Source organism: Oncorhynchus tshawytscha, linkage group LG22 (genome assembly GCF_018296145.1).
Source record: "Oncorhynchus tshawytscha isolate Ot180627B linkage group LG22, Otsh_v2.0, whole genome shotgun sequence".
NCBI lineage: Eukaryota > Metazoa > Chordata > Actinopteri > Salmoniformes > Salmonidae > Oncorhynchus > Oncorhynchus tshawytscha.
Genome location: NC_056450.1, coordinates 11,663,494 through 11,690,551, shown reverse-complemented (window position 1 = coordinate 11,690,551; position 27,058 = coordinate 11,663,494). Strand labels below are relative to the sequence as shown.

The following is a 27,058-nucleotide window of genomic DNA, read 5'->3' as shown; positions in this document are numbered from 1 at the left end:
AAAAAGAAAAACTTTAATCCCTTCAGTGAACAGCTTCTCTTTTTTTTTTACATGATCTTTATTTTAATGACCTTGATTGTATTTCATCTATCCCTGAACCTGATTTAGCTTTGAGCCTATTGGCAGATTTCTTCAACACTATTGTGGATAATTGCCACGCTGTATAATGATAGGAGACAGGAGCAGGAATGCGTAATAGTTTTTTTTATTTCTCCACCCAAAATAAAGTACATAATGAAAACGACAGGGACGAAGCCCAAAACAAACACATGTGTGTGTGTATATATATATATATATATATATATAACACAGGGATGTAACCCAAACAAAAGAGCGAGGTGTAAACCTATAAACAACACATGTGACGAGATCCATAATAACAAGTGCACAGAAGCACGAAAGCCGATACAACAGAGCACAGGTACTCACAAGGCCAACGGACATGGGACAATAATCGACAAGGACAATGGGGAACAGAGGGCACATATATACACATACTAATCAGGGGGAATAGGAACCAAGTGTGCGCAATGAGACAAGACAGTCTGGGGTTGGTGGTAATGAATCCAGTTCAGTGATGCCTAGAAGGCCGGTGACGTAGACCTCGGAGCTGGTGAACGGAATGAGCAGCAATACCGGGATCCGTGACAATAATCATGTTCCCTTCAAAAAAATGAAGGGTTAAAGGTAGATCGAATGCCTGGTACACTCCTCTGGAATTATCAAAGTCATTCATAAAAGAGATGATGCTTGGGTTAAGGCCAGGAACACAGGCTTGGTTCCGGACTGGCATGCTTTTAAACTCTCAAGGATCTCTACAGATCAGTGTCCCACCCTCGGGAAGGTTGAGCTAATGTGCGCTAATTTGATTAGCATGACGTTGTAAGAAACAAGAACATTTCACCGGACATGAACATATCTCATATTGGCAGAAAGCTTAAATTCTTGTTCATCTAACGGCAATGTCCAATTTACAGTACCTATTACAGTGAAATAATATCATGCTATTGTTTGAGGAGAGTGCACAGTTATGAAAAGTTATTACTAAACCAATTAGGCACATTTGGGCAGTCTTGATACAAAATGTTGAACAGAAATGCAATGGTTCATTGGATCAGTCTAAGACTGTGCACATACACTGCTGCTGTCTAGTGTCCAAAATAAAAATTACACCTGGGCTGGAATAATACATTATGGCCTTTCTTTTGCATTTCAAATATGTTTTTTTCTATGTATTATCTTTTACCAGATCTAATGTGTTATATTCTCCTATATTCATGTCACATTTCCACAAACTTCAAAATGTTTCTTTGCAAATGGTATCAAGAATATGCATATCCTTGCGTCAGGTCCTGAGCTACAGGCAGTTAGATTTGGGTATGTAATTTTAGGCGAAAATTTTAAAAAAAGGGGAAAAGTTGTCACGCCCTGGCCTTAGTTATCTTTGTTATTTTGGTTAGGTCAGGGTGTGACATGGGGGATTTATGTATTTTGTCTGGTCTAGGGTTTTGTATGTTTATGGGGCTGTTACCTTTCTAGGTAGTTTTGTGTGTCTATGGTTGCCTAGATTGGTTCTCAATTAGAGGCAGCTGTCTGTCGTTGTCTCTAATTGAGAACCATATTTAGGCAGCCATGTTCTTGGGGTATTTTGTGGGTGATTGTCTTCTGTCTTTGTGTCATTGCACAAGATAGGACTGTTTCGGTTTTCACTTTTGTTATTTTGCAGTGTTCTCGTTTATCCTCGCTATTAAAGATGTTGAACACTAACCACGCCGCATTTTGGTCCTCCTCTCCTTCAACGGCAGAAAACCGTTACAAAAGTACTGAGTAAAGGGTCTAAATTGTAATGTACAGTGGGGCAAAAAAGTATTTAGTCAGCCACCAATTGTGCAAGTTCTCCCACTTAAAAAGATGAGAGGCCTGTAATTTTCATCATAGGTACACTTCAACTATGACAGACAAAATGAGGGAGAAAAAATCCAGAAAATCACATTGTAGGATTTTTTATAAATTTATTTGCAAATTATGGTGGAAAATAAGTATTTGGTCAATAACAAGAGTTTATCTCAATACTTTGTCCTCCACTCGTTACCTGTATTAATGGCACCTGTTTGAACTTGTTATCAGTATAAAAGACTTCTGTCCACAACCTCAAACAGTCACCCTCCAAACTCCACTATGGCCAAGACCAAAGAGCTGTCAAAGGACACCAGAAACAAAATTGTAGACCTGCACCAGGCTGGGAAGACTGAATCTGCAATAGGTAAGCAGCTTGGTTTGAAGAAATCAACTGTGGGAGCAATTATTAGGAAATGGAAGACATACAAGACCACTGATGATCTCCCTCGATCTGGGGCTCCACGCAAGATCTCACCCGTGGGGTCAAAATGATCACAAGAACGGTGAGCAAAAATCCCAGAACCACACGGGGGGACCAAGTGAATGACCTGCAGAGAGCTGGGACCAAAGTAACAAAGCCTACCATCAGTAACACACTACGCCGCCAGGAACTCAAATCCTGCAGTTTCAGACGTGTCCCCCTGCTTAAGCCAGTACATGTCCAGGCCCGTCTGAAGTTTGCTAGAGAGCATTTGGATGATCCAGAAGAAGATTGGGAGAATGTCATATGGTCAGATGAAACCAAAATAGAACTTTGGTAAAAACTCAACTTGTTGTGTTTGGAGGACAAAGAATGCTGAGTTGCATCCAAAGAACACCATACCTACTGTGAAGCATGGGGGTGGAAACATCATGCTTTGGGGCTGTTTTTCTGGAAAGGGACCAGGACGACTGATCCGTGTAAAGGAAAGACTGAATGGGGCCATGTATCGTGAGATTTTGAGTGAAAACCTCCTTCCATCAGCAAGGGCATTGAAGATGAAACGTGGCTGGGTCTTTCAGCATGACAATGATCTCAAACACACTGCCTGGGCAACGAAGGAGTGGCTTTGTAAGAAGCATTTCAAGGTCCTGGAGTAGCCAGTCTCCAGATCTCAACCCCATAGAAAATCTTTGGAGGGAGTTGAAAGTCCGTGTTGCCCAGCAACAGCCCCAAAACATCACTGCTCTAGAGGAGATCTGCATGGAGGAATGGGCCAAAATACCAGCAACAGTGTGTGAAAACCTTGTGAAGACTTACAGAAAACGTTTGACCTCTGTCATTGCCAACAAAGGGTATATAACAAAGTATTGAGATAAACTCTTGTTATTGACCAAATACTTATTTTCCACCATAATTTGCAAATAAATTCATTAAAAATCCTACAATGTGATTTTCTGGATTTTTTTTTCTAATTTTGTCTGTCATAGTTGAAGTGTACCTATGATGAAAATTACAGGCCTCTCTCATCTTTTTAAGTGGGAGAACTTGCACAATTGGTGGCTTGACTAAATACTTTTTTGCCCCACTGTAAATGTGATATCTCCACTGTTTTATTTGTTTAAAATGTGCTAATATTTCTTAAAGTCTGTATTTGCTTCGTCATTATTGGGTATTGGTGTGTAGCTTGATGAGGGGAAAAAACTATTTAATAACAAAATTTGAGCAGACGTGACAGGAGCAGACGTGACCAGTGTTCAATGACTATGTACATAGTGCAGCAGTCTCGAGTGCAGGTTAGGGTACAGGGTGGTAGCTGGCTAGAAAAGTGACTAAGGTTTAGGGCAGGGTACTGGGCTAGTGGTGACTTTTTAACAGTATAATAGATGAACTTCATGACGATGAGCTCCTACATATGCTCCAGTGTTAAAGTTGCCCTCCAGTGGCCACCACCACTCCTACAGCTGCATCTGCTGATCAATAAGGAATAACCCTGTGTCAAGGAGGTCTGAATGTTTTTTTATGCCTGTAGAGCCTTAGAGAACACAGAATTCTCCACAATATACATCAACTAATGACAACACCATCTATATTGCTCAATGACACCAATATATCCAAATGCTTCAAACCGAGGAGCAAATAAAAGTTGATCGACTCAAGCAAACCAGCCATAAGGTCAACCTGTGCAGGAGAGGAAGTAATAATGTGCAACTGGATTATTTTATAATAATGACAGCTTTCTTGTTATAATGTTTTCTTTCTCGTTATAATGAGTTATTCAATTATTTCGTAGTAGCGTGATCTCATCTCGGAATAATGACATCAAAAAATATTTTTCTGAGTGGCAGCAATACGCTACCGACCGTACATTTACTATTATTCTATTTTGTTTCATATATTCTCTGGGCAGTTTGTCAGTCATTATACAAGTCGTCCTGCCGTCCTGTACCGGTCATGGCGCTCAGCCAACATTTGGACCCCCTCCATAAGACCACAAAGTAATTGCTTGTGCCTACCAATGGAGGCTCCTTGGGAGGAGATGGCGTTGCACCGCTGGCCCGGGTCTGCTGGGTCAGTCATGGCCAGTTCGTACTATCAGGTATGAAGGTAAGACCCAGATGCAGACTGTTGAAGTACCCATGTTTAATACAGCAACAGGGGCAGGCAAATGACAGGTCAAGGCAGGCAGGGGTCAATAATCCAGAGTAGTGGGGCAAAGGTACAGGACAGCAGGCAGGCTCAGGTAGAGTGGTCAGGCAGGCGGGTTCAGACGCAGGACAGGGTCAAAACCAGGAGGATTAGAAACTGAGCGACTGGGGGAAAGGCAGGAGCTGAGACAAACCGCTGGTTGACTAGACAAACAAGACGAACTGGCAACAGACCAACAGAGAACAAAGGTATAAATACACAGGGGATAATGGGGAAGATGGGCGACACCTGGAGAGGGGTGGAGACAATCACAAAGACATGTGAAACAGATCCTGGTGTGACAATGATACATGATAATAGACATATATTGAGGTACGTTATACAGAAATAAGAATTACACAAAAGCTTTTAACAAATAGGATTTGGATAATATTTTTCAAGGGCAAATCTAAACTAGGAATTTAATGAAGAATCCTACAAATTGAACAATATCAATAAACAAAGATAATAAAGTTATCAACTCCAATCTCTTGCCTGTATCCTCAGATTCATAAGTAATGAATTGAGAACTGCAGTGATAGTGCAATCAATGTTCCTTCTATAAGTAGAGCCTGTACTGTGCTGTCAGCATTTCCCTGGCCTAAACAGCCCGAGGGAACCTCAAGTGAGCCCAGAGAAAGTTCATGGAGAGGCCCGTTTTAATTGCACTACAAGGGGTAATTTAACCCTTATTTTACATTCAAGACTCCCTTTTCTTTGCTCATTATCTTATTATTGTTCACTTACGAACAAGTGGTATAAAGAATGGTCTGAATTATAAGCAGTTCTGTAAATTAAGCATGAAGGTCATGTGTACCATTGTTTTCCTTCATATGCTTCAAAATGGTTATTGAGTGACAAGTGATGCCTTTACAAAGCTGCATTTCCTGCGTACTGAGACCTTTGCAAAGAGGATTATCTTTGATTGATTATCACCAGCATCTATCAGTCTCAAGACATTTAATGAATTGTAATGTGAAGAAGAAAAATCATACTATAACATTTTTTATTTGATTTTGTTATTATGTATTGAGGATATGGTAACACAAATAGCTGTATGGATATTACTCTGTCCACTCAAAACCAGTCGGTCTTTGGATCAAGACAGCCAGCATATTCCAAGACAAATAAAAAGACAAATCAAACAGCAAGGCACATCATTAAATGCCATACCACTATCTAAAAATAGATGCCTCACGCATCAGAAGCTTTTAAGTGGATTAACAGTGGGAAGTGGGCATGAATATATGCACACATGTTCTACCGACATCAAGATAAGGTTTGACAAGCCTTGAGGCAGAGACTTTATCTAAATAAATATGTATTTCCAAGCTGGGCCCTGGCTAGGAGAAAGCCCATTATAATGAGGCCTGGTTTGGTTGCAAGCCAGGTATTCATTAGACAATGTGAGACTTTGACCACCCACCCAAAGACATGATGGAGGAGGCTGGAATTATTCACTGAATACATTCAGAAGACGAGACATTACACCATCTTGATGAAATAATTCTTAAAGGCCCACTGCAGTCAAAAACATGATTTGCCTGTGTTTTATATATTGCCTGTGTTTTATGAACCGTTCAAAAGTTTGGGGTCACTTAGAAATGTCCTTGTTTTTGAAAGAAAAGCAATATTTTGTCAATTGAAATAGCATCAGATTGATCAGAAATACAGTGTAGACATTGTTAATGTTGGAAATGACTATTCATCTGGAAACGGCAGGTTTTTAAAGGAATATCTAAATAGGCGTACAGAGGCCCATTATCAGCAACCATCACTCCTGTGTTCCAATGGCACGTTGTGTTAGCTAATCCAAGTTTATAATTTTAAAAGGCTAATTGATCATTAGAAAACACTTTTGTAATTATGTTAGCACAGCTGAAAACTGTTGTCCTGATTAAAGAAGCAATAAAACTGGCCTTTAGACTAGTTGAGTATCTTAATAATATATATATATATGATATATTTTGTGACTCCCAAACCCGCATGCGGGAGCGTAATCATCGCCTGAAACTAATTAGCAAAACGCAACGGACATAAATATCCCTAGAAAATATTCCTATTCATGAAAATCACAAATGAAATATATTGAGACACAGCTTAGCCTTTTGTTAATCACCCTGTCATCTCAGATTTTCAAAATATGCTTTACAGCCAACACTAGACAAGCATTTGTGTAAGTTTATCGATAGCATAGCATTATGCCTTGCTAGCAGCAGGCAACCTTGTCACGGAAATCAGAAAAGCAATCAAATTAAATCGTTTACGAAATAGCTCCATTTGTTCTTCAGGTTTGGCTGAGAAATTGCCTGGAAATTGCGGTCACCACAATGCCGAAAAATATTCCAAATTAGCTCCATAATATCGACAGAAACATGGCAAACGTTGTTTATAATCAATCCTCAATGTGTTTTTCTAATATCTATTTGATAATATATCCGTCAGGACAATTCGTTTTTCAGGAGGACCGATTGGAGTAATGGCTACGTATTTTACCGAGAATCTCTCTCAGAGCCACCATGTGACCACTTACGCAATGTGGCTGCCTACGGCTATTCTTCAACAGAAATGCGTAAAACTACGTCACAATTCTGTAGACACCCTGGGGAATATGTAGAAAGCGTAAGCTCGTTGATGGTACATTCACAGCTGAATAGGGAGTCATTGGAACGCAGCGCTTTCAAAACCTGGGGCACTTCCGGATTGGATTTTTCTCAGGCTTTCGCCTGCAACATCAGTTCTGTTATACTCACAGACAATATCTTTACAGTTTTGGAAACGTTGGAGTGTTTTCTATCCAAAGCTGTCAATTATATGCATATTCTAGCATCTTTTCCTGACAGAATATCCTGTTTAAAAGGGGAATGTTTTTTTTTCAAAAATGAAAATACTGCCCCCTAGTACCAAGAGGTTTTTAAGTATTTGTGGGTTTGCAAAACACCAGTCTCAACAGTGAAGAAGCGACTCTGGGATGCTGGCCTTCTTGGCAGAGTTCCTCTGTCCAGTGTCTGTGTTCTTTTGCCTATTTTAATCTTTTATTTTTATTGGCCAGTCTGAGATATGGCTTTTTCTTTGCAACTCTGCCTAGAAGGCCAGCATCCCAGAGTCGCCTCTTCACTGTTGAGGTTGAGACTGGTGTTTTGCAGGTACTATTTAATGAAGCTGCCAGTTGAGGACTTGTGAGGTGTCTGTTTCTCAAACTAGACACTAATGTACTTGTCCTCTTGCTCAGTTGTGCACCGGGGCCTCCCACTCCTCTTTCTATTCTGGTTAGGGCCAGTTTTCACTGTTCTGTGAAGGGAGTAGTACACAGTGTTGTACGAGATTTATAGTTTCTTGGCTATTTCTCACCCCCTCCCTTTCCAGAGGTAGGGGGCACTTCTAATAAATAAAATGTATATTTTATAACAAAAGCATAACTAAATGTTGACAATTCATGCGTGCAATATGGTTTAATTTGCAACATATTTTCTCAATTTAAATAAGAAAGAGTAGCCCATAACTGCATGATGCAGATTCAAGCAACAGCATGAAGATGACACCAAAAAATTGGATTGTTAAGGATAAATATGGTGTTTAAAAAAAAATATATCCAGTAGTTTTAGGTTTTGTATGTAACCACAAGTTGTGAATGTCACACTGTGCCAACTACTGTATCCAATGAGGAGCATTTGGCACAGGGTGAGTGCAATATTTGTTACTTGGGACGTCCATACCCTAAAACGTAACCCTAACCCTTACCCTGACCCTAAAAGTAACCATTACCTAATCCTAACCCTTACCTTAATCCTTTTAAATGTTAGCTTCAATGGGGTAGGGACTTTCAAAGGATCCCAGATAGCACAGGCCTTTGGCACAGTAGGTGGCAGCATGCACCTTTAACACGTTTGTTTGTGTGGACTGTCACTATACGGAAGAAGAAGAAGAAGAAGAAGAAGAAGAAGAAGAAGAAGAAGAAGAAGAAGAAGAAGAAGAAGAAGAAGAAGCACGTTTGTAGGCTGTACCAGAGAGGTAGAGTCGAAGCGAGAGGGATAACTGGGGCCAAAATGTATCATCTCCAGCAGGTGGCGGTTTTTCGTTATTTTCACTCACCAAGCGAGGAGTTTGTGTGGTCAATGTGTATCGAATTTGATGAACAACACATGTAATGGCTTATTTGCTACGTGTGGTTTATTTGATCAAATATACGTTTCGTAATGATTAGGTTGTTACGAGTGTACTGATATAAGTAGGAGAGGTGACATTTTATTTGGGAGTTGTGCCTGGTCGTCACTAGTTACCATAGCCACAAAGTCATCTTCCTAAGATTTATCACGCTGCTGATGCCTAACTTTAAATGAAGACGAAAAAGTACATTTATTTTATTTTATTCATCTTTACAATATAGCCAATTTGGACTATGTGGCTTTGGTTACCAGTGGAAACAGTTGTACCTGTTGTTCACATGCTTCTGCCCTCTCATTGGCTAGAAGGATCCCACCTGATCTCGCCTCCTGCCTTCCATTTTTGAATACATTTATTTTCATGGTTAGAGCGGCCACTAGAGTATCTGGGAAATACAATGGATAAACTGGCTGTCCCAATTCTTCATACGACGCGGAATCATGGCGCAGATAACTGGAGAAGAGAAGCAACACCAAAGTTTATTTTCAGATAGGAAATGTAAACAAATGTAAAGCTTTTAAAACTATAACCCATACGTTGACTAGAATACGTTACATTTGGTAAGTGTATTTACTTCATGTTTTATGTCTGCGAAGAAGGTTTTTCCTCGATGGAAAGGAGACCGTCGTGATTGGACTTGTACACTGACATTAAATAATGGAGTTCTACATGATATAGGAGGTGGTATATGCTGTTATATCGCATAAACAAAGACACGGTTAACTCGTAGGATACCTGTCCATCTTTAATAGTTTTCCTTGTTTATAATGAACAGAATCTAATGCGGATTAGGCCTACTCAGGGGTGACATGTACCCCCAAAATCGGAGGGGCCACAAAGTGAATGCCTGTGCTAGCCCCCGTCCATAAATTTGATAATTTTTCATTCAAACACCTGAAACAGCTTTTTCTTGCAATGTAGAGCAATAATCATTATGCCCAATTCTATGCCTGTATCCTGTTTTTTTTTTTTAAAGAAACTAAATATGCATCTGCATCTCTGCTAAAAATTGGGTAAAATATTTAAAGGAATTTCAGTGTTTTTCAGTAACGTTACACTTAGCAGGGTTCGCGTTAAAACAATTCTGCGTTTTTCACTCACAAAATATAAAACACAAAATATCTTATCAATATTCTTCTTATTGTAATTTCTGCTCGGCATCAGACTCATTCTGAACTCTTAACGCGACCCATGCGTTTAGTTATTGCTTGCCTTTCTAAAGTCTACCGACCTTGCCAGCAGGCATGCCAGCTGAGATAGTTAAACAAGCTAGTTGCCTAAAGTTCAGACTGTTACCGTGGTTACTCTGTGGATTTTCAGTCTAACTAAAGTCGCCTTACAAAAGATGCTATAGTCTCTATAAGGCAGAATGTTGAATAACATGTATTATTATTATTATTGGCGGTAGGAGGTGGAGACAGGGTATCCACAGGAAAGTGTTTACCCCACTATTTGCGACGCCGGTAGGTTCTGTCGCTTGTATTTTCAATCTCTTGACGCATTGCACCTGGTGCACAATATTACACTTTTCAAACCAAGACGTTTTTCCGCCAACTGTAGCATCCCGCCATCTTTTTTGTGTCAACTTTTCTTTATAAATTAAAGGTATTGCCGGAGACAAAGCCTTTACTTTTATTTCTGCCAACCGATCTAGTCATTATTGCGGTAAAGTTCTGCCTACGGTTTAGTATGAAATGCAGCCTTAATGCTTAATTGGTATGTACTACGTTCTTAAGCTCTGAATGGTTGCTAAGGCATGTTACTTCATCCATCTCTTCACATAGCCCACCCCAAGCACTGTTTTCTTAACTGCAACTGGATGGATCCATAAATAATTACTGTGTGGAATAAATTTCACAGAATTATGAAAATATTGGAATGAAGTAGGCTATAGCAATTGAAGGCATCAAATTGTTGTTTACTGAAACTCCCAAAGTCATCCAATTGCTATAGTACATTTGAAGCAATAGCCTACCTGCATGTGGTCAACTATTCCAGCACCGTTTCACGCTGCTTTGAGACAAGCATGGGGACTCTTCTTGATCAATCAATGTCAGGTTTTATTTTCACTGATTCTCTGTTTGAATATTTGTTAGCTATCATTTCTACAGCCTAATTGTAGCCTAAGTTGAAGTGAGTGCTGCTCATTATCATCTTGTCTAGTTGGCTCATTTATTATTACTGATCAGAAAATTTTGCCAGCATGTTATGTAGTTTAACAAGTGGATTATTTTGCTCTTCACTTGCAGTAGTTTAGTAGCCTAGGCCTTCTCCCAACCAAAAGCCTGTGACTTGTCTTAAGCAATCCAATGTGATTTTAACTGAATCTCTGTCTGTATATTTGGTTAATTCTCTGAGTGGGCAAATAAGGGGAGGTGGTATTGCTAGTCTTTTTTTATCACTGATCAGAAACATTTACCATGGAATAACATAGTCTAAATCAAGTGAAGGCCTATTTTACTTGATCGCGTAAAGGCAACTCCAAAAGTCTGCAGAGGTTGTGAAATATGAATACCAGACTCGCATGCTTTTGAAAATATAGATTGATATTATTTTATTTCGGTATCATGATGAAGGTACTTTCAATGTAACACCCTATGCTTGCTCCCTAACAAAGCGGAGTGAGAGTATAATTTAAAAAATGTATTTAACCTTTATTTAACTAGGCAAGTCAGTTAAGAACAAATTCTTATTTATAATGACAGCCTACCAGGGAATAGTGGGTTAACTGCCATCTTCAGAGGCAGAATGACAGATTTTTATCTTGTCAGCTCAGGGATCTGATCCAGCAACCTTTCGGTTACTAGCCCAACACTCAAACCACTAGGATACCTGCCGTCCTTAAGAGAGTAGGAAAGCGATGAAATGTGGCTCAAAGAACATGGGCTTGCCTTGGGCTCTATTTCCAAATATCACTTTTTATATGACAGCGGTTCCACACGTTGCCATGACGCAAGTTGTTTGGGAAAAATATTTGCATTTTACTCTGTTATATTTCATTGTATAATATAGCCTACTATTAAATGCTGTGTGTGTGTGACTGTGATCAGGGTAGCCTAAGTGTGTCTTGTCTGTTTAAAGAACAAAATAACTTGTGATTTCATGTGCTTGGGGCACAGACCAGTAACATAATTCATTTCAAAATATCCCATTCTATTCTTTTGAAAATAAATAGAATGTTATAATGTTTCTTAGGACCTGCCTAAAACTAATCAAAAATGTATTTCCTCGTGACGGTGTATATTCAATGGATTTATTCAAATAGATGTTCACCTACATCGGCCCACGCCTACTCCCATTCCTGAACTTGCGGGCATGTGCACGGGACATATAAAAGGCTTATCCCGGCAAGAATGTGGTAAAAATGGGACTGTTAAGAATTGGGCCCTAATGTCTGTAATGTCTGTCTGTAACGAGTATATGTTAACAATAGCCGAATGTAACCGACCATAGTCGACCGAAGCACGCTTCCTCGCAATCAGATGGAAGTGTTTGACGTTCGGTCTGTGGTTCAGTTAGGCTCGGCCATATTGTGCAAGTGTTTGTCACGTGCGAATTGCATCAATATTGAAAATAAAAACCGTAAATACATACCGATATACAGACCAGCATACTGACGGTTGGGCTGATAACACTTCCCTTTAGATATTTTGGATCAGATTACCTCCGTGATAGAGTCAAAATCGTCGGACAACGGGTAAAGTAAGTTTAAATTAAGTTTGTTCAACATTCTGACTTGTAATGGGACTGTTCGTGAATGTTGAGCCTACATGTTAGAGACAAGTGTGTAATTATTTCACTCTCAAATTCTAAAAGAGGTTAACAAGCTAGCTACTCTAACCTGATTGATAGCCTGAAATGGCTTCTTGGTAGCTAGTTATGAGATTGGGAACCTATCTGGGCTAGCTAAAGCCAACTTCATAAAATTGCTAAGTGACTAGGAGCTAGTATTTCATTGAGAGAGAAAAAAGTAATAATAAAGAAATTAATGTTTATTTTCTTTAACAGGACAAATCTGATTGGGCATGATACCTCTGGGCCTACTGTCTTTACTGCTAGAAAGAAAGAAAAAAAGATGAATGCCGTGGGGTTTATGATATTGTAGTAATGTGGTCTTGATACATTTCTTTGTATCATAAATTGAAACACTTGCATGGATTTGGCTTTTACTATGGATTTGGGTTGGTGAACTACATTGTAAACAGAGGTTCACTGATGTCTGAACTGAAAGCAGGGAATTGATCTGTGCTAAAGTATTTTTGTTGCACGTACTGTACATGTGCATTTAGGAGGAACCATTAGCTGTAGATATGACTGACTGTGAACATTATTCTAATCCATCACCCACACACTTACATACCCAATCTCACCACGCACGCACACACCACTTATGCTGCTGCCATACTATGTATTATTATTTCTCCTGCTACCAGTCTCCTAATTCCTGCCTATATCTACCTCAATACTCTAGTATCCCTGCACATTGTACATTTGGTTCTGGCACAGACCCTGTATATACTGTAGCTTCTCTCTTATTTCATGTGTTTTTTAAAATTAATTATATTTTATTAGTTATACATTTTACTACCCTGCAGCATCTGTGTTGTAATGGACATTTACCTACCAGGTGCAATATTAGCCTGGTACCAGCTCAGTTAGTGCCGTCTTGCCAAACCATATGATGTGGCAATTAGAGAGTACTAACAGATCTGCGACCAGGCTTATATTGGCCTGCTGGAGGCTAGTACTTTTTCAAATGTATCCTGGGTTTCTAATCACTGTTCTTTCTTTTTTAAATATTATTTATAGCTCAGTTTAAGTGATGACTAGGCACTTTGTGGATCCATGATTTTGCTGTTGGTTTTGAACTGAGAGTAATTAGGTTTTGCTTCTTTGGTGTTTACCAGGGCCTACCAGCAGGAGGCCAACAGAATATGTTGTTGTTTTGGCTGCATAGTAAAGTCGAACCCACTGGAAGGAAAACAGTTCAGTCTGGTTTTAATTTACCCCAACCGTGTACACAGAATAGGCCTAGCTTCCAAATAAACATTTCATAGCTGAATTCGAAGACTTTCTGAAACCACACTTCATAACATAATGACTCTTTTGGCTGTAGGCACACATTCATGGAGATCAATGTACTTCATTCCAGGATCACTGGGGAGGATTTATTTTTTTAAACATTTTGTTTACGTTTTCACTCTGCGGCTTCAGGATGTGTGCCATATTATGTTTCTAGAAAAATAACCTAAAGAAGACTTTCAGGCTGAAAGTGAGGCCTTGTTCTTCTATGTTCTTAACAAATTGTTTGTGACCATGTGGTCTGACATTTACCTCTTGGTATTTTGAACTGTCAACCCTACAGTCATTGGTGTGAACAAGTGTATTTAGAAGAAAATGACACCTATAGATTCATCTATTACCACTATATTACCAAGCTTAGCTCATCAGCCATTCCCCATTTCCACCCAAGAAAAATAGTCCAGCAACTTATTAGATGACGACTGGCTTTTTATTGAGAACTATGACTGACCGTGTTGACTCTATCTTAGGGGGTTTCACCAAGGAGGTCATACTTCCTAACTATAGAGCATGATTCAAGTTCCTAGTTCCTGGCCACACTGGCCACTACTGTTATGAAACGTGGTGAGGGTGGTGGCATGTATCGTCCACGTTTGCCAATAAACATAAAATGCTTCCTGTGTGGGTTGGTGGGTAGGTTCTAGTCACATGGTGCCTGATAGTCACAATACTTTCTCTGTATTCCTCTCCTGGTCCTGACATACCAGCCAGTTAGTCCACCGACCTCTGCTCTTTCCTTCCACCCACCTCTGCTCTCTCCCTCGGTCTGAGTGAAGGCTATCACTTTCACTCTGCTATTCTAGGTTGGTAAACACTACTCGTAAATTGCTTAATACCTCTCTCGGGTCTTTGGAAATCACTTAACCTTACTCTCTGTGTCCCACAGATATAGTTCTAACATGTATGTTTGTCAAAAAACAGTGTTGTTCATGTACATTTACAGAGTGCCCAGCTAGCACATAATGTTCTGAGAACCATATCTTTCTTAGAGCTTGGTGAGAGCGTGGTTGTCCTATGTTTATTTTGCATTCAACCTTCCTGCAACTTTCTGGGAATGGTGCAGGATAGTTGCTTGGCTTTTGAACATTCTCAGCACATTTTAAGGAACGTAAACAATACAACTTTATTTTCTTGACATTTCATTACTTTACCAGACTAATTCCAGGGATAGAGAACAGAAAATCATAGGTTTGAATCTCACTGATACCGTGTCACAATAAATAAAAAAAACTGTTCATGATTGTCTAAGCAAATTCATTTCCATGTGTCCTACATTATCTGTGCTTGAAGTTCAAAACAGGTAACCCAAACTAAGCTAGCAGTGTTATTAAAAGTCTTATTGAAACATGTTCTCAGAACATTATTGAATTACCTTCAAATAACCTATAATTTCTGTTCTTAGAACATTCAAAAATCTTCCAGTAAAATGTTCTCAGAACCTCCCTGCAAACTAAAAATGTACGTTCTCAGAACTAGCAAAATGTTTACTTCTGTAATCAGAATATAAAAGAGTTTTACCGGTCAGGAAACGTATGGCTTCGTTCCCAGAACCAATAGGAAACCAAAAATGTATGTTCCCACAACTTCCAAGGAACCAAATGTGCTAGCTGGGTAGGCTATCATACTTACTTGCACACCAAGATGGGGGCGAGAAGGAATAGTAGTGTGGATTGATATTTGTCCAATTGAATGTACTATAATATCCAATTTAATATATGACCAGAAAGGCAGTAGCTGGCTTGTATAATGCTGTACTATAGGAGTTATAGCCTAACACATTGACTTCATAGACGTATGTGGAATTGGTGAACCCGACCCTAGCACAGTACAAGGAAATGCAATTATCCCTTTCAACCTGAAACAATCACTTACCCAGAAGTTTTAAAGAGCAGAGCTAGGAAGACTCTAGAGCAGGTTTCAGACCTTGGTAGAGTATGCTAACCTTTAGGGGGCCCACTCTGTCCTTGGTGGGGGGGGGGACTGCTGGCTGCATTGTTGAATCCTGGTGTGGAATGTGAGCTGTGTGCTCCGCTGAGGTTCTACGCACTGTGTCTTTTTCTTTTTTTTTTCTGGCCACGGAAGGCCTTTATGAAGCTCATCTCTGTAAAGACCTGTGTATTTTAAGTAGGCATGGTTTTCCTGTAATCCCACCTGGAATCATGTTGGATACTAATAACCATGAATCCATCCCAAAGTTTTTACTGAGCCTTCAAATGACTGGTTGCTGTTGAAGCTCCCCAATGACATAACATGTAGAATAGCATTGATGGCGAGTCGACTTCCGTGTCGATGTTCAATATGAATTGTACAATTTGACCGGATAATCATCTTACAAATAGGCTACGTCTAGAAGATTACAGATTTAAAGGCAACATTAGCGAGAAATAACCTTCCAGTAAGAAACCAGGGGCTTCTATTTAGATGTATGAATCGTGCAACACTACCGACACAGTGACTCACAGTTTTTAAACCAGCTCCTAAAACGTTGTAACATTTTTCTTTTGCGACTCCCTCCTTGTCATGGATGTTCTCCTTATTAGAGCAGACTTGTTATAACTTTTCAGTGCGAAACCAGGGAGCTCTCCTTATGCTGTGGCAGGCTAGGTGATTTAATAGTTTTACAACTGTTTTCAGAGAACTGTGAGACTTTCTTTTTTGTCAAGTAGGTATTTCTTGTGTTTGGCCTGGTTAGAACACATGGTAGTTTTAGTCTGTCCTGTGTTTTTAACAAGCTGATTTGTGGGTATTATGACAGGAAGTGCAATGTTTGGGTATGAGGGTGACTGTCAGCAGGCTAGTGGCAGGCTGGCTGGCTCTAGTTTGACAACTAACTTCGGGGGGGCTGATAGGAGGATGTACGTTAGGCAGACAGAGATATGGGAGTTGAGGTAATCCACAACGTATTAGGTGTACTCCACACACACACACACACACACCCCTCCCCACACAGTGGAAATGGACACTGCCTGTTGGTGTATTTATAGACCCAGAGCTCTCTTTCTTAAACACGGACAGGGAGCTGCTCATAGTCACTGGAGCTGTCCAAATTGCAGTGGTACCTTCTAGAACACAGGCAACTTTTTTCACTGTTGTTTTAATTTGCCCAGTAGGTCTCATCAGGCAGGGGGCTCATCATCATTTATTTTACTGTAATTTAGCTGGTTCTTCTTATTTGTGTTGAAAATACCACCGGTTTCTGTAAGTAGCTTGCCTTGCTAACGCTAACTCTGTTGAATTTTTACAGTGTTGCTTATTTATTTAGTGTGTTTTTGGTTTGTAGGATATGTATTAAGAGTATGGTACAGTGAGTGAATCTGTGAATCTGAACCCGTTTAGAAGTGATTGTAAGAGAAATGCTAATGCTGTTTCTGTTTTTCAGATTAACCCAATCTTCTGAGAACAACCTCTTTGAGATATCCAAACAGAGAGATGGAGGGAGGAGTGATGAACAGAGGGGGGTTAGTGGGAGGAGTGATATCTGAGAAGCCAGTGATCCAGACTCAGCCGTCCACGCTGCCCTTCTTCGACACGGCCCACGCCTTCAACCTTCTCCGGGGGATCCACGAGCTCCGTGCCGAGCGCAAGTTCTTCGACATCACTCTGTGCGCCGAGGGCCAGGAGTTCCACTGCCACCGCACCGTGTTGGCCGCAGCCAGCACCTACTTCAGGGCCATGTTCGCCGGGACATTGAGAGAGAGCGCCATGGACCGTGTGGTCCTTCACGAGGTGTCTGCTGAACTGCTGGGCCTGCTGGTGGACTTCTGTTATACAGGCCGAGTCACAGTCACCCAGGATAATGTAGATCTTCTGCTGAAGACTGCCGACCTGTTCCAGTTCCCCTCGGTCAAAGAGGCCTGCTGTGCCTTCCTTGAGCAGAGGTTAGACGTCTCCAACTGCCTGGAGATCCAGGACTTTGCCGAGGCCTACGCTTGCCGCGATCTAGCTGTCAGCGCACGCCGCTTTGTCCTCAAGAACATTGTGGATCTGGCCAAAGGCAAGGACTTTGAGCGGTTGCCCTGGAAACGTTTGCTGGAGTTTGTGTCGGATGACGCGCTGTGTGTGGACAAGGAGGAGACGGCCTATCAGATTGCAGTGCGCTGGATCAAAGCAGACCTACAGAGGCGGCTCCACTACTGGCCCGAGCTGCTGCAGCAGGTGAGACTACCCTTCGTGCGCCGGTTTTATCTACTCGCCCACGTGGAGAGTGACCCACTGGTCTACCTCTCCCCCTCCTGCCTGAGAATGGTGAGTGAGGCCCGGAGCTTCCAGTCGTGTGAATACGACCGCCACGACAGACCCTGCCAGCGCATGCGGCCACGGCCCTCAACCGGACTGGCTGAGATCCTGGTTGTGGTGGGAGGCTGTGACCAGGACTGCGATGAGCTGGTCACTGTGGACTGTTACAACCCTCAGACTGGACAGTGGCGCTATCTGGCTGAGTTCCCTGATCACCTGGGAGGGGGCTACAGTATAGCTGCCCTGGGCAACGATATGTATGTCACAGGTAAGTTGACAATGCCCTGATCATTCAGGTATACTTTATAATGGATTTATGAAAGGTAATAAGTAGTTTTACATGTGACAAAATATAAAAGGTATTGATTTTACTGGATATAGCAGCATAACATCTTTCTTTTAAGATTTAACACAGGCTATATGTTCAAACACATTATTGTATCCAGCTATAATCTACATTGAGTTTAACTTTACAATGGACTGCAGTGTACATAAGTGGTTATAGTTGCTGTGTGGTGTCTTAGTCACTCTGTTACCAGAATGCTCTGCAGCTTTCCAGCCATTTTGCATCTTGTGAAATAGCAGGCAGGCAGTGTGAGTATAAATAAAACACAGCAGCCAGCTACTCTTGCTATATTTGAGAGAGAAGATAGTTAAGGTGAGTTAGCTAGGTGGGAGGGGTATGGTGTCCTGCTAAGACTGCAGCAGTGGTCCATGGGCTCATCACTGATAGACAGACCTGGATTCACATCAAATATTTATATATACACAAGCTGACTGACACTCTTTAGAGCCACTGTTCCCCCATCTTGGCACTCCCCCACTATTGTAAAAACTATTTTGGAAGATATAGAAATGCAGTTATTAATGTCTACATTTGTTTTTCCACATTTATACTATGATTACCTTAATGCATAATTTTGAAATTATACTGAGCAGAAATATAAACACAACATGCAACATTTTCAACGAAATTCAACGAAAGGAAATCAGTTAATTGAAATAAATTAATTAGGCCCTAGTCTATGGATTTCACATGACTGGGCAGGGGTGCAGCCATGGGTAGGCCTGGCTCTCAAATGGGGAGCCAGGCCCAGCCTATCAGAATGAGTTTTTCCCCCACAAAAGAGCTTTATTAGACAGAAATACTCTTCCGCAAAACACCAGTCTCAACGTCAACAGTGAAGAGGCGACTCCAGGATGCTGGCCTTCTAGGCAGAGTTGCAAAGAAAAAGCAATATCTCAGACTGGCCAATATAAATAAGATGGGCAAAGTAACACAGCATCCTGGTGTCGCTTCTTCACTTTTGACGTTGAGACAGGTGTTTTGCGGGTACTATTTAATGAAGCTGCCAGTTGAGGACTTGTGAGAGGCGTCTGTTTTTCAAACTAGACACTTGTCCTCTTGCTCAGTGGGCACCGGGGTCTCCCACTCCTCTTTCTATTCTAGTTAGAGCCAGTTTGCTCTGTTCTGTGAAGGGAGTAGTACACAGTGTTGTACGAGATCTTCTGTTTCTTGGCAATTTCTCGCATGGAATAGCCTTCATTTATCAGAACAAGAATAGACTGACGAGTTTCAGAAGAAAGTTCTTTGTTTCTGGCCATTTTTTGAGCCTGTAATCGAACCCACGAATGCTGCTGATCCAGATACTCAACTAGTCTAAGCAGGCCAGTTTTATTGCTTTAATCAGGAGAACAGTTTTCAGCTGTGCTAAAATAATTGCAAAAGTGTTTTCTAATGATCAATTAGTGTTTTAAAATTATGAGCTTGGATTAGCTAACACAACGTGCCATTTGGAACACAGGAGTGATGGTTGCTGATAATGGGCCTATGTAGATATTCCATTTAAAAATCAGCTGTGTCCAGCTACAATAGTCATTTACAACATTAACAATGTCTACACTATTTCTGATCAATTTGATGTTATGTTATGGGAATAAGTGTTTTTCTTTCAAAAACAATGACATTTCTAAGTGACCCCAAACTTTTGAACGGTAGTGTACATCATTGGTTCAAATACCATTTGAAATCTGTATTATACTTTGAGTATGTATTTGAAGCTGCCTGTAGTGCTAGACATGCAGGGTTTGCTATTTTGGGACTATTGTTTTGTTAAGCCAGACAAGCTCAATCAAGCACAGATAACATATTGGAAGTGATTTTAAATAGTAGGCTACTTGAACCCAGGTCTAAATGAGGGGCAATCATCATTACAGAGTGGCCTTTAGGTTCAGGAAAAGACAGTGTTTCCACTGAGAAAACATCCCAAGCCCTCTAACGCTGCCTGTAATGCTGGTCAGTGATAGGGGTCATAAATCATTAGCAGTGGTCTCATACGTACCATCGCTGGCACACATGGTTGGGAAATGGGCTGGTTTTATGAAAGGTGTCTTCAGGTTGATTTAGTAGGGTACCTTTGATTCAATGCCCTTGTGGCAATATTGTCATTACATCTACAAGGTGAAACTACATAAGGACACAGAATGTGAGTAGAGCACATGGCCAGGAAACTGAAAGAAGATATTGCATTTGATTAAACTATTGAAATTGCATATCCCCATTTAGCTGTTGCGAAAGCAGCAGCTGCTCTTCCTGGGGTCCACACAAAACATGAAACATGACATAATACAGAACATTAAGACAAGAACAGCTCAAGGACAGAACTACATCAATTTTTAGTAAGTCACACGTAGCCTATATATCAATACGTACACGTATTGTGTATACATCATGGTCAAATTGTTGTGCCATGAGGCGTTGCTTTATCTGTTTTTTGAAACCAGGTTTGCTGTCATTTGAAAAATATGAGATGGAACGGAGTTTCATGCAATAATGGCTCTGTATAATACTGTACGCTTTCTTGAATTTGTTCTGGATTTGGGAAAAGACCCCTGGTAGGATGTCTGGTGGACTCGTAGCATCAGTTTCCAAGTTAATCATCATGTAAAAAAAATGCAAATATTGTGGAGGGCCACTTCCACATAAAGCTGTTACTGTCACGCCCTGACCATAGGCTTTTTATTCTCTATTTTGGTTAGGTCAGGGTGTGACTAAGGTGGGTAAATCTAGTTTGTTTATTTCTATGTTGGCCTGGTATTGTTCCCAATCAGAGGCAGCTGTTTCTCATTGTCTCTGATTAGGGATCATATTTAGGCAGCCATTTCCCCACTGTGTTTTGTGGGATCTTGTTTTGAGTCGGTGCATGTTGCACCTCAGTACTGCACGGTCGTTGTTGGTTTCTTGTTTTAAGTTTTACATAATAAAGATGTGGAACTCAAATCACACTGCGCCTTGGTCCGTCTACACACGATCGTGACAGATACCCAGATCTCATGTCAGGTTGACCTCTTGGGAACTTCTGCTCGAACAGCAAAGGGTTTTCAATAAGCACCACAGTGCATTCGGGAAAGTATTCCGACCCCATTACTTTTTCCACATTTTGTTACGTTACAGCCTTGTTCTAAAATTGATGAAACTGTTTCTCATTAATCTACACACAATACTCCATAATGACGATGCAAAAACAGACTTGACATTTTTGCAAATTTATATTTAAAAAAAGAAAAGAAATTACATTTACATTGTCATCAGACTCAGTACTTTGTTAGAGTGCCTTTGGCAGCAATTACAGTTCCAAGTCTTTTTGGGTATGATGCTACAAACTTGGCATACCTGTATTTGGGGAGTTTCTCACATTCTTCTCTGCGGATTCTCTCAACTCTGTCAGGTTGGATGGGGAGCGTCGCTGCACAGCTATTTTCAGGTCTCTCCAGAGATGTTTGATCGGGTTCAAGTCCGGGCTCTGGCTGGGCCACTCAAGGACATTCAGAGACTTGTCCCGAAGCCATTAATGTGTTGTCTTGGCTGTGTGCTTTGGGTCATTGTCCTGTTGGAAGGTGAACCCTCGCCCCAGTCTGAGGTCCTAACCTGCTCCAGTGCGCTCTTCTTCAAGGATCTCTCTCTGTAGTTTGCTCCGTTCATCTTTCCCCTAGTCTCCCAGTCCCTGCCGCTGAAAAACATCCACACGGCATGATGCTACCACCACCATGCTTCACTGTAGTGATGGTGTCACGTAGTGATATGACGTTTGGCATTTAGGCCACAGGGTCAATCTTGGTTTCATCAGACCAGAGAATCTTGTTTCTCATAGTCTGAGAGTCTTTAGGTGCCTTTTGGCAAACTCCAAGCGGGCTGCCATGTGCATTTTTACTATGGAGTGGCTTCCATAAAGGCCTGACTGGTAGTGCTGCAGAGATGGTTGTCCTTCTCGAAGGTTCTCTCATCTCCACAGAGGAACTCTGGAGCTCTGTCAGTGTCTATCGGGTTCTTGTTCACCTCACTGACTTGTTCACCTCCCTGACTCTAGGAAGAGTCTTGATGGTTCCAAACTTCTTCCATTTAAGAATGATGGAGGCCACTGTGTTCTTGGGGACCTTCAATGCTGTAGAATTGTTTTTGTACCCTTCCCCAGATCTGGGCCTCGACACTATCCTGTCTAGGAGCTCTACGGACAATTCCGTCGACCTCATGGCTTGGTTTTTGTTCTGACATGCACTGTCAACTGTTGGACCTTTTTTATATATACAGGTGTCTGCCTTTCCAAATCATGTCCAATCAATTGAATTTACCACAGGTGGACTCCTAGTCCACAGGTGGACTCCTCAAAGATGATCAATGGAAACTGGATGCACCTGAGCTCAATTTCGAGTCTCATAGCAAAGTGTCTGAATACTTATGTAAATAAGTTATTCATTTTATTTTTTTTGCAAGACTTTCTAAAGACTTAAAGACATCATGGGGTATTGTGTGTAGATTGAGGGAAATGTTTTATTTAGTTCATTTTAGCACAAGGCTGTACAAAATATGGAAAAAATGAATGGGTCTTAGTACTTTCCAAATGCACTGTAGCTACTTGTATTTTTGTGGATCTCTTCCATCGCTGACACCTTTCTCTCCAGGAGGATCTGACGGTTCGCGACTCTACGACGGCGTGTGGCGCTACAACTCCAGCGTCAATGAGTGGACCGAGGTGTCGCCCATGCTGAAAGCCCGGGAGTACCACAGTTCCTGTGTCCTCAAGGGCCAGCTTTATGTGGTGGCGCCAGACAGCACGGAGCGCTACGACCACGCGCTGGACTGCTGGGAGGCCCTGCCCCCCATGCTGCATGCCATGGACAACTGTTCCACCACCACCTGCAGGGGGCGCCTTTACGCCATTGGCTCCATGACCACCACTGGGGAGGATAACATGGCCATCCAGTGCTATGATTCGGAAGCCAATCGATGGACCCTAGTCAACTGTGGCGAGCTGCCGCCGTGGTCCTTCGCTCCCAAAACGGTCACTCTCAATGGGCTCATATACTTTGTCAGGTGAGGAGAATATAGACAGGAATGTGCGACTTTATAAAAAACGTTTTTAATCTCAATTGGGATCAACTTTATAACAGTTGGATGAGATAAAAAAAATAAAAAAATGTAACTCTACATAATGTGGTATTACATACAGGTCAATTATTCTGTTCTAATGTTGAAAAAACTGCCCATCATCAGCAAACAGACAAAAGGAGGATGAATGCTATATGATTTTGGCTAGGCGTGACATTTCTCACTGTAGATTCTTGCGTTCTAGGGATGACTCGGCAGAGGTCGACGTCTATAACCCTCAGAAGAATGGATGGGACAAGATTAGCCCCATGACACAGGTATGTGACACACTCAAGGTGTTAAGTCTTATGGCTTGACACACTTTTTCCATCAGCCTTGACAATAGTATTTCTTATCAAAAAATGTAATGCATGTGTATCTGTAATTGCAGACAACAAAAGTTTAGTTTTAAGATCGGCGTATTCTCAACTGATGATCACATTCTTTTCCTTCTTCAGGTCCATGTAGGAGGCAGTGTGGCAGCCCTGGGCGGTCGTCTCTTTGTGTCTGGTGGCTATGACAACACGTTTGAGCTGTCTGATGTGGTGGAAGCTTATGACCCCTCAACCCGTACCTGGACCCCCACGGGCCGCTTGCCCCAGCCCACCTTCTGGCATGGCAGTGTCAGTATCTTCCGCCAGTTCATGCCCGCCGTATCCAACACTTTCGAACCCATTGACCTGCCCGAGGCCAACTCCATCCACCTGCACCGACACCACCGCAACCAGGCCCTGCACAACCACAACCTCAATCTCAACCAGAACCACGACGTCAACCCAGTGTAACACACTACATGGACTAATGGTTCAGGGGATATCATCCTGACTGTTTCAGCCATTAGTGCCATTTTAGGTTTACTGTGAAAACATACACCTCATTATGATACTACAGATAGACGGTAGAAAAATGTTATAGTGCACTCTGCTTATAGTGAATGCGGTTATAGAGATTAACTGCTTATAATGATCAAATTGTCCTGCATGGATGAGATCACTATAGGACTGTCATTACATTACACTGTGTCACTTCTGTGACAGAGCATGTGTGCAGTTGTGTCATCCCTTTGTTATTTACTTGCCTGTCACTCTGTCATAGCTGACGATCAGTTTGCCTATTATTGACTGGACTAATAGACTGGCTGGGTATGAAGGTCTCATGTTGGGGAAAGCACAAGCTGCCCATACATGGGCAGGCAGTAGTAGTGTTTCGTCTTGATTATGCTTGTGTCATTTTTCTTTTTTACATAATCAAGTAGTTATGGAGCTGTTTTCCACTTTTCGGTTGTTTAGAGTGAGAGCCAACATCATCCTTCAGAATCAATGGCATGAGCCCATACATTCCAAAAGCCAACACCACCACAAAAAGGTTTTTGAGCACTAAACCAGATTTGATCATCGTTGAGAGATGTATCTGGAGATTTGTCCAGAGCTATACTGCTAGGAACCTGTTATGGAACCATAGGGTGGAATCAGAACATGGTTGCATATGATGCAACTGGGACTGGGCTGATCGATTCCGTAGATGAGTTCTCATTCTATTTCTATATCCCTGTTTTATACCTGGTGCTAACATGGGTCCTTTGTCCTAATCTTGTCTACATTCTGATTGTGCAAACATTTCAAGAAACGTGTCTACACATGGTTTTAAAATGTCTGTTGTTTGTCCAGGGCAGCAGGTAGCCTAGAGGTTAAGAGCGTAGGGCCAGTAACTGAAAGGTCACTTTTTCAAATCCCTGAGCTGGCAAAGTGGGAAAATCTGCTTTTCTGCCCTTGAGCAAGGCAAGGAACGTTAAGGCAGCCCCCCAAACCTCTCCGATTCAGAGAAATGCGTACGACACATTTCGGTTGAATGCATTCAGTTGTGTGACTGTCTAGGTGTCACCTTTTCCACTGTCGGCATTGTGACCAGATTTCCTGGTCCCTTCCTTTTTATACAAATGATTTCATAGCTATTCTTTCAAAATAATATTGATTTATTGTAAGACATGTTGATCTAATCAGTTAATGGTCCCACCTGTCAATGATTTTAGAGGGCGGAATAATTATTATATAAATGGTTTCTCTGTCCAGATCTGTCTAGACTTGTCGTCAGACACGCATTGTGTCTGAATATCTTACACCTGGAAGTGGGCAGGATGATCTGATCACAATCAGATCACAATGTGTCTTTTAATTATCTACACCTGTCTAAAAATGTGGTCACAATCAGAATGTGGACAAGATCAGGACAAAGGATGCAGGTATAAATGGGGCTAATGACAATATTCTATCAGATGCTGATCACCATTTTCCTCTCCCTCATCCGGGAGGGACTGACTCTGTTTCAGACTTTGTTGGCATGACTACCAATCTAGCCTGCATGAATTCACATGTCATATATTTTCTTTGAAGATTGCCTTCATTATAGATGCTTTATTTTATTAGAATGGTTTAATTTTATTTATGAAAATGTATATGTTTTTATAGTGTTATTTCTGATAATGTTAGTTTTTTCCATTGCAACAAGAGGCACAGGTACATATGAAAATAGATCGTGGTAAAACGACCACTGTCAACTGGAAGTAATAACACATTCTCAGCTTATTTCTGTAACATTGTTTGACTAAAGTCATTTTTAGTATTGTGTACTTACATTAATGCTATGTTTTTTTGTGTTTTCTTTGTTTGAACACAAACAACTTGTATGAAAACTTTTTTGTGTTGTAGTGATGTCCTTTACAGTGAGTGTTATCACAATAAAACTGCAGGCAGGACTGTTACTTAATTCTGTTTACTGCTTGACTTGATTGATGCAAGACAATCCCATTCATTTACATTCACTTCTCACAAACTGACCTATTGGCTCGATTTGTCTCATCACTGATGTACAGTGTAAAAACGCAAACTTAATAACCTGAAGTAATTTAAGGTTATGTATTTTAAGTATTACATGTAACCTTTTATCAAGGTGAGGACCAGAACAAATTCTAGTTTACAATGATGGCCTGGCCAGTGACGACTGGAAGCAGCTTAAGACGAGTTGAAGCTCATTGTCAGACCCCAATGCACAAGCAAAATGAATATGAAGTCCACAGAGTAGGGAAATGTCTTGAGGGGTTTCATAGTATACTGGGCTGAGTAGGGGCTTCCACTGGGTGAGGTTCTTCTGTACAGCGCAACTCCAAATGTGCCATTCATTTAGACAAACATGGCTACTGCAATACCCACCGGGACGGGCACACCACGTCATTTCAACGCAGATAATTGTATAATTGGTTGATAACGTTGATCAATGACATTACAACCTATATTCACCCAGTCTAAAAGACTGGTGGAAAAGTTTTAGTTGGAAATTTCCAACGTGTTATCACTGCTTTCAACCATCTACAAGCACCACCAAATTCCCATGGAAAAACAATGTCTGATTTTTGGTTTAGTTGTCACCCAAATGTCCATCACTATGCTTTCAACCATTTAAAAGCACATGTCAGATGTTCTGTTTATTTATACAACAGATTGGGTTATCATCTAATAGCAGAACCAAATTACCTAGATTGCCGTCGAGATTACATTAAAATTACATGGCGCAAGTGATCAATGCTGTTCAAGATTCTGGCAGATTATTACAGCAATTGTGAACATCCCCACAGACCTGTGACTGGCCAT

At 41.1% G+C, this 27,058-nt stretch overlaps 1 protein-coding gene across 3 annotated transcripts; it reads left to right on the top strand.

Moving 5' to 3' along the window:
* The first annotated feature begins 8,468 nt into the window (after positions 1 to 8,468).
* klhl21 (kelch-like family member 21) lies at positions 8,469 to 26,177 on the top strand. 3 transcript variants are annotated; one of them, XM_042303746.1, is made up of 5 exons: positions 8,469 to 8,571; positions 17,133 to 18,257; positions 22,949 to 23,360; positions 23,620 to 23,692; positions 23,873 to 26,177. In XM_042303746.1, the coding sequence occupies exons 2-5, from the start codon at positions 17,183 to 17,185 to the stop codon at positions 24,197 to 24,199; spliced, it is 1,887 nt and encodes a 628-aa protein (XP_042159680.1). In that variant the 5' UTR covers positions 8,469 to 8,571; positions 17,133 to 17,182; the 3' UTR covers positions 24,200 to 26,177. The 3 variants fall into 3 exon arrangements, with proteins under 3 accessions (XP_042159680.1, XP_024239911.1, XP_024239912.1); XM_024384143.2 differs by lacking the exon at positions 8,469 to 8,571 and adding an exon at positions 9,029 to 9,231; XM_024384144.2 differs by lacking the exon at positions 8,469 to 8,571 and adding an exon at positions 16,413 to 16,951.
* Positions 26,178 to 27,058: the final 881 nt, after the last annotated feature.

Excerpts from the sequence above, each read along its gene's own strand:
- klhl21 (XM_042303746.1), top strand. The coding sequence starts at position 17,183 with ATGGAGGGAGGAGTGATGAACAGAGGGGGGTTAGTGGGAGGAGTGATA. Across the intron at positions 18,258-22,948 it reads CAACGATATGTATGTCACAG|GAGGATCTGACGGTTCGCGA; the intron begins GTAAGTTGACAA and ends CTTTCTCTCCAG. Across the intron at positions 23,361-23,619 it reads GGGCTCATATACTTTGTCAG|GGATGACTCGGCAGAGGTCG; the intron begins GTGAGGAGAATA and ends CTTGCGTTCTAG.